The sequence below is a fragment of the Ceratosolen solmsi genome, unplaced genomic scaffold (genome assembly GCF_000503995.2).
Source record: "Ceratosolen solmsi marchali unplaced genomic scaffold, CerSol_1.0 scaffold11, whole genome shotgun sequence".
Lineage (NCBI taxonomy): Eukaryota > Metazoa > Arthropoda > Insecta > Hymenoptera > Agaonidae > Ceratosolen > Ceratosolen solmsi.
Genome location: NW_011948416.1, coordinates 8,596,228 through 8,607,372, shown reverse-complemented (window position 1 = coordinate 8,607,372; position 11,145 = coordinate 8,596,228). Strand labels below are relative to the sequence as shown.

General features: G+C 32.3%; 1 protein-coding gene across 2 annotated transcripts; it reads left to right on the top strand.

Annotated features, from left to right (window-relative positions):
• Window positions 1–6,920: 6,920 nt before the first annotated feature.
• Window positions 6,921–10,097, top strand: LOC105359271 (maspardin). Of its 2 annotated transcripts, none has more exons than XM_011495818.1 (6): window positions 6,921–7,367; window positions 8,197–8,331; window positions 8,442–8,547; window positions 8,956–9,076; window positions 9,578–9,686; window positions 9,751–10,097. In XM_011495818.1, the coding sequence occupies exons 1-6, from the start codon at window positions 7,308–7,310 to the stop codon at window positions 10,066–10,068; spliced, it is 849 nt and encodes a 282-aa protein (XP_011494120.1). In that variant the 5' UTR covers window positions 6,921–7,307; the 3' UTR covers window positions 10,069–10,097. The 2 variants fall into 2 exon arrangements, with proteins under 2 accessions (XP_011494120.1, XP_011494119.1); XM_011495817.1 differs by having other exon boundaries at window positions 6,921–7,375.
• The last annotated feature ends 1,048 nt before the right edge of the window (window positions 10,098–11,145 follow it).

Here is an 11,145-nt window from a genome sequence, read left to right as displayed (position 1 = left end):
GTTCTTATTTTCTCCACTGCCGACTCTCAAGTGCAGCTCTGACTGATTGATTGCGCGTTTGCACACTAGTGCATAAATCCGTGATTATCGGTGAGTTACTCGAAGAACTTTTGAACAACAGCTTTAATGTCGCGACCGGAGCGCGATTGAAAATGCAAACTTACCCGTAATTATCGATCGATCGATTGATTATTGTCGTTTATTATCGTCGACGTTTGTTCGAAACGTACTTTATGCATTTTCATTTTTATTAAAAGCGTCTATCGTTGTTATTATTAATGCAATTACTAACACGATCAGTTTTTGGTACGAGCTAGGAATATCCGAGCGATTGGCACAAAAGAGCTGGAAAACTGAAATATTTCATTGTTTGATGCGCGCCTGGATTACATAACATAATAGAGAAATGCGTTTACCTTTCGTAACGGTCTCGCTCGTCCGAAGCCTATATAACACATTAAATATTAACGTTAGAATTATCGATATTAGTAGCTACGTAAGTCTTTAATATTTTAGTTCATTCGTATCAATCGGATTTATCTAACATTTGTCATAACATTCGTCCTAATAAACGCTAGCAAGTAAATAAGTAAAAAATTGAATACATTACTAATAAATAATCGTATCATAATGTTTGCTTTGATTAAGCTACTCCAACCTACTGAGACACGTAATATTTAAAACTACTTTCACTTGACCATGCTCACTTTTTATCCAAAGTAAACTTTCGTTGCGATTTACCTGCAAAAAAAAAAAAAAAAAAAAAAATGAAATTTGACCAGCGATCGAAAGTGGCCCACATCAAAGATTGCCTGCAACAATTTTACATCCCGGAAATGAAATTCGCTCTCTTTCAAGCTCGCTCGTCCTCGCAAACGCACTAAAACTAATACTCTCGGCTCAAATTTAGCACTCGCAAGTGCACGAAAAGCCGTAACGAAACTCGACTCTCTCGACAATGAACGTCTCTCGAGCCAATGCCGAGCATCACCTCGTACAATGGCGTTAATTCGTAGCCCAAGTACCTCGTTACGGAAGCGCCTCGAGCGTTTCATTAAAAAATTCGCGGGTGGCGCGATGGCGCCAACCCATTTGACAAATCAAGCTCTCGACTCACGTCGTCCCGGCAACGCGGCCGCGGCCTACTTAATTCATCGTTTTTACACAGACGTCCCCCTTGCAGTCCTCAATTGGTGCTTAACCACCGGACAGCTCCGACTCCCCTACCCCCTACACCCCTACCCGCCGACCATCGCTCACTCGATAAACGCTAAGCGAGCGGTGCTGGATTTACGAGCGGCACCCTCGAGGCCGACCTTTTCCCGTTTTACTAACCCGGCCGCGGACTCTTGCATCGCTGAAATGCCCTGCCGTCGGTCGGTCTACTACACGTCGACCGTCGGTTTTTACACAGGATTCTCGAGCCGACGAGGGGTGCGGTGCATTGGGAGCTCGAGGCACCCCTCGTAGATCGAATGCTTTTATCGAGTGTGACTGGCCTCGTAAGAGGGATTTCGACAAATCGCTCGTCACTTTTCTTCCTCTTTTTTTTTTTTTTTTTTTTTTTTTTTTTTTTTTTTGACACATAATTATGGAAAAGTATATCGAAAAGGCATTTCGTGCGTTTGTTTGCATATACTGGCGATTGGTGAGGAAATAACGAAGCTGCCGCCCCGTTTTATAAATAACATGAGGTAGTTGCCTCGATGCCCCCGCCTACCACGACACGGACATCAACATCGACTTCTTGTATAAATTGTCAATTTTTAACGACTAAAGCTAATCAATTACATCCTTATATAATATATATATATATATATATATATATATATAATATACCTTTTTGCGAGTTTAATGCTTTATTTATAGTTTATTACAACAAATTCGTCGTGCCGCGTCGTGCCTCGTCGTGCTAATGGACCAAGTGAAGTAAAGCGGCCTTTTGGCATCGCATTGATGAGGTCTAATTCATACATTCAATATTATTCCTTAAGCTGCAAGGGGTTGAAGCTAAAATATGAAATATATCGTACGTCCCTGAGTTCGTTACAACAATAAAGTCTTGCAGTGGTGTAACATTGTCAAACAGCAATAATCAAAGTCTGCGTCAACATGTTCATCAAATTGGCATTAATATCCAGAAAAATAAGATGAGAAAACGAACAAACGAACGATTCCGCTGATTTGCATGGCGTCTCGCAAGCTCAATAATCACAATGACGATGAAAGCATCGAAAAGTCGAGCTCGCGGAGATTGGCAGAGACAAAGACGCTTGATAACAGAGAGGTATCCTCTCGATACCAGACTACGCTTCATCCACGTGTGCGAGTGGTCGACGAGGCGGAGCGATAGAGGAGGTGGGGTTGGGGCTGGGAGGAAGGGACGAGGCGACGGTCAGCTATGGCTCCCCGGCCCCTCAGCGTCCTCCCGCTCCTCCAAAAATCAATAGGTTCAGCGTCATACTCCCGCCTCGGCCTCGGCCTCGCCAAAGGCTCGACGCTCGCTCTTTCCGTCTGGCCAGACTCTTCGACCTGCACAGTCTACCGTTTTTCCTAACTTCATCGACGATAATATATTAACCATGGCACAACTCGACTTTCTAATCAGCTGGCCACCCCACTCACCATCCGCAATTTTCAATTGCTTTCCAACGTATTTTCCATTTTAATGCCCATTGATTTGAATGCTAAAATACGAAAATCAGGCAAATTTGTTAGGCCTCGACCAAGTAAGCTGACCGCAATTACATTTTGTTGAATAAATCCGATCAATCCATCTTTCATATGGATTTGTTTAAAAGTCGCGTGTTTTTTGTTTTTGTTTTTGTTCTTTGTTTTTGTTTTTTGCTATATTCAGAAATCTTATGGTCTTATGAAATAGCCTGCTCGAAAATTATTCAATTTTCAAACAAGAAAGAAGATTTAAGAAAGTATTTTGTACGCGTTGCCCTGTTTTGCTGAGATCTTGAAATCTTTAGGTGAATCTGGAGCGGAAATTGCGCATTGGGATATCGTCGGTAAATGTTGGTGCGTTTGACAATACCTGCGACATGTGCACGAAATGTAGAAAATCAAATTTGTATACAATGAACGGAAAAAAAAAGTTTGATGAATTTATATTTATTTAGTTTTTTTTTACATCAAACTTTTATTTCCAAATACAAAGTCTAATAATAATATTGATATTGGATTTTAATATTGATAATTTGCTTGGTATTCGAATGAATGAAAGGAAATTTCACCATTTTGACAATGACGATTATTGTTTCTAATTAGTCTCGTTAATCTAATTTTAAACGTACCTACAATTTTTCAAGAAATAAAAGTAGCCAAACACAGCGGTTCAATGCCGATATTTGCCAGTGTCAATTGAACGAGCGCACTAGAGTGATATGCAATTTGTTAATTAAATAATAAATTTTACAAGATATTTACTCATTTGGCCAATGAAAAGCTTAAAAAGTAATATAAGGTCGCTACTTGAAATAAAAACGTGAAATAGCGATAAATAATTTCCATTAGCTTTTTAAAGTATTTGCTTTAATTACTAGAGTCCTCCGAGAAACCTATTATAAACCTTATAAATTAAAAATAATTACTTTATTTCTGTCCTCTATTAGTTATACGTCTAATAATATTTAATATACAAAATAATGATTGTAAATCGAGAAATTAAAGGAACGATGGGCAGAATTAATTTACGCATTGATGTTTGGAAAAGTCTTTATTCGATTTAATAAATCGATATGCATTAATTACATGAAATTCCAATAGAAGTTACAACTTTTGGTAATAAAAAATATGCTGTTCTTATTTAAACAAAAAAAAAAACAAAAAAAAAAATAATACTAATAATAGAAAATAAAAGATATAATTAACTATATTTGAATTGTGAATAATATTTTCATCGAATGTAATTTTTATGTCGATAACGCATTCATTCGCTGATAAAAATAACTCAAACGTCTAATTATTTATAACTTTCAATAGCTTGTATAGACAAGGCCAGTATCTGTATTAAGATCGTTTATGAGATACTTTTAAGTAACGATAAGTACATCGCACATCCACGAATCCTTGAAATTTCATGATTATCATTCTGTAGCGAATGTTTACATCATCGCACTTTTACTAAATATACTAATTATAACTACTGACAGAGCTTTTGTTTGCTCATAGCATATTTAACTTCTTCATAAATTACAGATATCAAATTTTTTTATTTATATTCAATTTCATATTATGAAATAATGACTAAATTACCAAATAGCCATTATAAACAGAACAGTACAATATTTTAATTCAAAATAAGAAAATAATTTCTTTATAAATTTCTACTTTATTAATTAGCTAAACTTTAAAATAATACGTTGAAAAGATTTTGCATTTGCTCTTATTTTACATTCGATAATGCAAGATTTCATAAATTATTGTAAATTCAATGGGGTTTTTATTAAAGTACGAATTTGATTTTCTACTCTTACGTCCACATCGTTTTAAATAATTTACAAAAATCAATTACGTTTAACATAATTATTATTCGCAATTTTTCAATACCATAATCATTTCACAATAACAAAGTCAACCGTACATTCCATCTCGTAATTGTAAGAATTTTGCTCTTTCGTATATGCGTACGTCATAATTCAGATAGCATACATAAACTCGATACTACTTAATATGAATTATTTATATATCAATCGCTTTATATGTATTATCTCACAGTCAATAAATAGAAACTGCACGTAATGTTATTGAGTAAGTTCAATAATATTCAATAAGCTGCTTCTTTATTCGACTACTAGACACACTGCAAGCAAACTTTATTCCGCTCATTATCATTCCTTATCATTGTCGTGGAGAGAAACTCACTAGATTATTAACAGAGCTTAATTTTAAACGTAAGAAACTATATTATTTTATAATCGCGACTGTTAAAAAAAAAAAAACAGGTGGAAGACCTCGCTTACCCGTAATATTAGCCGCTGGACAACAACTCGTAAACGACGAAAGCAAGCCTAAAGAAAGAATGCCCCCCCCCCCACGCCACCCACCTCCACCACCACCGTCCCTCCCAAAAACGAAAATCTAAAGATTTAGCGGTGTAAAAAACATAACATTCCTGATTGCTCTCCGCGCCCCAAACGATTATTCGCCTTGGAGCGCCTTCGGGTGGACCACCGTAGCGTGAAAAACGACGTCAAAGGGATGGTAGCGGCTCGCAGCCTCTTTCGGGGTTCTCCTCGAAGGGTAAATCAACGTTCCCCAACGCGACTTCAAAGACTCGCTCGGTCGTCCCTCCGTGGGCCATTATCCGGTGCATATTAGCGCGCTAATTACCCGCTATTGGGAATAATCGCCGCGAGTATTTTGGAGGATCAATGGCGTTTTTAATATCGATGGGTTCTAATGGTTTCCGTTACGGAGTTTAGCGTACGAGGGCCGAGGATCGGATCGCGTGTATTATTGGGAATGCAATGCGTTTGAGAAAAGACGAATGAATATTCTTCACCATTGCCGCAATTTATTAAATTGATTTTCCATTTTATGTTGTAAATTTTATGGAGGATAATCATTGTATCGGGTAGACAAAGATTTTCATATTGATTGTTTGTCTTTAAAGAAATACAGCAGTGCCTTAAATGTCTTGTTTTAATAATTTCAAAGGTTTTAAGTATTTAAGGGTACATTAACAAAAGCTATCTTGAATTACAATATAATTAATTATAGTAAATATTGTTTGAAAATATAATGCACGATATATATATATATATATATATATATATATATATATATATTTGTAGAAGGCTTTTAATTTCATTCTCTTTGAATCTTATTAAAAAACGAATATATCTTTAAAATTAAATTTTGAATAAAAAACAACTCCACTACCACGATTACATATTTGAAAGTACATATTTGAAATATTAATGAATAAACGAATGATTTGGACGAGTAAACGCGTGATACACAAATTAAGTATTTTATTGACATTGAACGGCACTTTAAACAAATATTTAATAAATGATAACAATGAATAAAGGGTGAACGTTCGGTTAAGGTTCAATGTCTTTTATCATCGAATATCGTGTGAATATTTAACGAACGATAAATGAAGTATTACTTCAAGGAAAACACATGCAAGTATAATTTAAATTCAAACGAAGGACCAATGACGTGAAAAATATTATCTACGGAGCGTCGATCAAAATAAGTTCTTTATTATTGGCTATTTACCCCTCTGCCGTATTACCGACATTTACCATCAGCAACGACACTACTTGCATTTGTTATTTAACCAACGAACCTACGGATAAAAATTAGAAAAATATTTTAACGCCAATATTGAAAATGCAATTTTTTTAATAGGATGAGAGCAAGGACAATCAATTATGAGATAAATTTTATTAAACATTTGCTACATTGTTCTCCTGACTTTTACTATAAAACTCAAGTATTGTCATAGAACATATGTGTGTAAATTGCAGTTTAATTTCAAATTTCTCTTTATCGTTACATAATACCACCAATAAATTAATAAGCCCGTTTCATCCCATTTAAGTCGCATTGCTAAAAATTCGATAATATTATTTATTCTATCATTCGTATTAAAATAAAATTGAATATTACATTTTTCCACACATTGGTGGAAATATCGCTGCGATAAATATTATTGAATTATTATTATCATTATTGTTTATGAAAACTACTATCGCACATTATTTACGAGCTGATCGTGTATTGCGCATGCGTAAACAATCGTTATCAACGCACAGTAACATACGCACACGCGAACGCGGTCCGATACGAAATGCAAACACCAGAGTACGATGAAAAAGTATGTTCTCCCATTATAAGCCAATTACTCCACATCGCTCTTTCATTTATAATAATCCAAACGACAGCGTGAATCACAAGTAGCCTGTAAATTTATAATAAGGTGGTGGGAAAATCGCTTACTAGCGCTATCCACATGCTCGACATTAGTAGATAATTTTCCAGTCGATCGACGCGGGTACGTAACTATGTATCAACATCATTTTAATTTGAAAGCTGGCGGTCGTTCTGCTATTTACGAGGATAATGCCATACGCCGAGTCGCCGATTTCTTTATTTCCAAAATTTTCTGATTTTCACTGAAAATTCTAAGAGACTATCAATATTTGATCGAGACTTGTTCGTAACATAACCTAACGAAGGGATACTAATGTAATATTTCCTTCGTCTCGGCTTGCGATAAGGAAAGCATACGACGAAAGCTAATAAGAGGACAAATATGTCGTGCGCCAGTGAATTGTCAAGATCTCATGAGTACCAAAGTTTTCGAAGCTCCGTACCTCTTCGAAAAATTGTTGTCGACTCTGATGGTATGAAGGTTAGTTAATAATAAGTATTGTTTGCTTTCGCACAAAAGCGCTTTTGAATATGAGAATTATTTAGTAGGGACCATATCACAAAATTGGCTGATAATTCCTAAATTTATTTCTCTGTTGCTTGTTCGTGTATTGTCTTAATCACATAAGCCTGGTCTTGCTTTATTATATTTGTCTTCTTAGATAAAGGGATGATTAAGCATAATTAACCCTCGCAATCTTGTATAATTATGATAAACTTTTTCTTTGCAATGGTAAAAACATTTTTCAATGCATCTTCAAGTTGTATTCATGAGTAATATATTAAAATTTTTTGCAGTTAAATTGTCCCTTTATTAATATTGAACGTTATACTTAAAACTATAATGGAATTTAATGTTTAATTATAATTTCGTACTGAGACATTAATTTAAAAATGATAAATTAAATTGAAATGTTACTACCTTAATTTATTTTTCAAATTCATTTTTTTAAAAAAATTTTTTTTTTTCATAAATCATAGTCTTTCTAATAATATTACATATAATATTAGACTATAAACTAGTTTTATAACTAAATAGAAATATTAGTATATTATAACTAAAACAAATATCTAATATTTATGTTTAATATTTATATGTGTATACTGGTTATTAGAATTAAATGATTTATTTGTTAAAATATTTTGTAAGAGCACAAAACAAGCGTTGAAATAGTTATTCAACATAAACGTAATAAAGGTAGATTCAGTTAAGAAAAGAAAATGAAATTTTGTATAGGCAAAGAGTATTGGCTATTCGAATCGATTCAAAGAATTGTTTAATAAATCCAATTTCTTAAATAGGGATGGAAAGTATACGATTCAAGTCCAAAGACTATTAAATGTCCAATTATTTGTCTTGCTCCAGTCAGTGGAACTGCTGACATCTACTTCAAACAAATATTAAGTCTATCTGCTAAAGGCTACAGAATTATATCCGTAAGTATTACGATTTACTTATGTTTTTATTGAATGATAACTATTTTTAATGAAGCAAGTTTTACACGTTAGTGTAAAATATTTATGATTAAATAATATTCTCTTTTCAGGCTGAACCACCAGTTTACTGGAATGTAAAAGAATGGTGCGATGGATTTAAAAAGTTGTTAGATTACATGGAGTTGGATAGAGTTCATTTATTTGGTGCATCATTGGGTACGATAATTACAATAGATATTTAAATATTATTATTATTAGATGTTGTATGTAAAATTGTATAAAAATGTAAAATTAAAAAATTTCTTTTTAACGCTGTTTGATCTATGTTTGTAAACATTTATTTCTTCATTGATAAATTTATGGTCATAACTAAGTGTTGAAACTGTATAAAAATGTCTTACTACTACCATCGCATAGGTTGATGTTCTCCCTAAATCTCACATTTACTCAATAAAATTAATTAACGTTATTTGACAATTTTCACCTTACAATTAGCAGTTATATAAAAAATGTGTGTAGACATAGATTAAACAACAAATCATAAGAGTAATAAGATGTTCTAGACATACATTAATAACTCTAGAAATTGAATAAATTGAATTAATTTATAATGCCTACTGACAGGTGGTTTCCTTGCTCAAAAATTTGCTGAAGTCAACGCACACTGTCCAAGAGTAGTTTCTCTAATTTTATGTAACACTTTCACCGACACCTCAGTGTTCAGCTATAATGACTCTGCTGTTGTGTATGTTTCAACTTATAAAAACTAATTAAACTTAAATAGGATCTTATTAAAAGATTTATGTATATAGTTGTTTTATTGATAAATCAATTATGCGAATATAATCAATGTGACATAAATATAAATTATCTTTGACAAAATTTATTTATAAATCAATCATGAGTGTCGTTAGATTTTAACATTTTCATTAGATATGCTTATTTAATTATATGTAAAGGACTTTGACTACGATTTTTGGGTCGATTCACTTGCCCATGATTTTATGCCGAATACTAAATTTATTTTGCAGATTTATTATATAAAGCAGCCCAAAAAAAAAAAATATGTATATATATATATATATATATATAACTTTATATTCGTTCGATAATGTATTTATAAAATAGAACTTTTGATAAACAAAATGAGTATGTAATTTCAATTAGCTTAATCATTCAGAGTAGCGAAAATTATTTTAGCGAATGTAAAGTTTCGATTGAAACTAATACAACGATTACTTTACAGATTTTGGATACTACCATCGCTTGTTTTAAAAAAAATGGTGATGGGAAATTTCGAAACAGAAAAGGTTGACAATGAAATGATCGATGCTATTGATTTTATGGTCGAAAGAGTACGTAACATTCTAAAAGCGTTAATGACAATTCAAATATTATACTAAAGTGAATTCATTTCAGTTGGAAAGCCTCAGTCAACCAGAACTAGCATCTCGATTGACAATAAATTGTGTAAGATGCTACGTTCAGCCTCAAAAAATTTGTCACTTGCCAATTACAATAATGGATGTGTTCGATGAATATGCTTTATCAAATGATGTGAGAGAAGAAATGTATAAATGCTATCCCAATGCCAAACTAGCTCACCTAAAAAGTGGTGGTAATTTTCCGTACTTAAGCAGATCTGCAGAAGTGAATTTACACTTACAGGTAATGAATAATATTAATTATAAAACGAATTCTAAACAAAGAAATAATGTTTATGCAAAGATGCATTGATACTAATGCAAAAAGTTTTGGCTCTTAAATTTAAGGCAAAATATAACATTAAAATAATTTAAAAGCCGAATTAAAGAAACTTTAGAAACTTTATATGTTGTTTTAATAATCGTGATACCTCATTACTTAAAGTAACATTCTAATTTCAACTCTATTGCTGTTAAAAAATTAATTCTATTACCGCAACATTTGGCTAAAACGACAATATTAATTTAATATGGTAATTGAACTTTTTCTTCTCTATATTCGTAAAAGTTCTGTAAGAATAAACTTTTAAAAGAAGAAAGTTTTTTAATTTACAAGTTTGCCGTGTATCTACACGAATATATAATTTCATGATAAATATGTAATTTATTCGCAGTATGTTGTTGATGTTGCAGTATGAACACTTGTCACTTGAACATTGAATAAAATTTTTAGAAACTATGAAGAAAAAAAAATAATAAACATCTGTAACAGAAATTTCATTGTTACAGATACATTTAAGGCAATTTGATGGAACCGAATATGCAGCTTCGAAAAGAGAACCTTATATTGGAAAAACTACATAAAAACCTTTATTCTTACACGTAATATGATATTTATACAAAAATGTATACAAAGGCAACTATTTTAGGTATTATCCAATATAATTAATTAATTGTTTAATTTGCCATAATATAAACGAAACACTTATATCAATGCTAATGGAACCGAACAAATTTTACTCAAGAAGCCCTAAATTTCTGTGTTATGTATTGCTAAGTAAAGTTTTTGCGTTAGAATAGTTTTTTATATTTTTACATATACAATGATTTGTTATTACGAATATTATTTATTACGTTATTATTTATTATATAATTTTGTTATAAAATTCCAGATTACTATAAGCTTTAAGTAGAAGTACTGAAATTTAGGAAAGTTTATTTGTATATAAGAGCAATAGTTTTTGCTTTTGCACGACACGAATGAAAGTAAATTTTATTTTATATTGGCATAGTGTCATATAGATAATAATTATGAATATATTAATTAGGAGATATATATATATATATATTTTTTTTTTTTTTTTTCATTATTGTCAGGGGCCAATTTGCA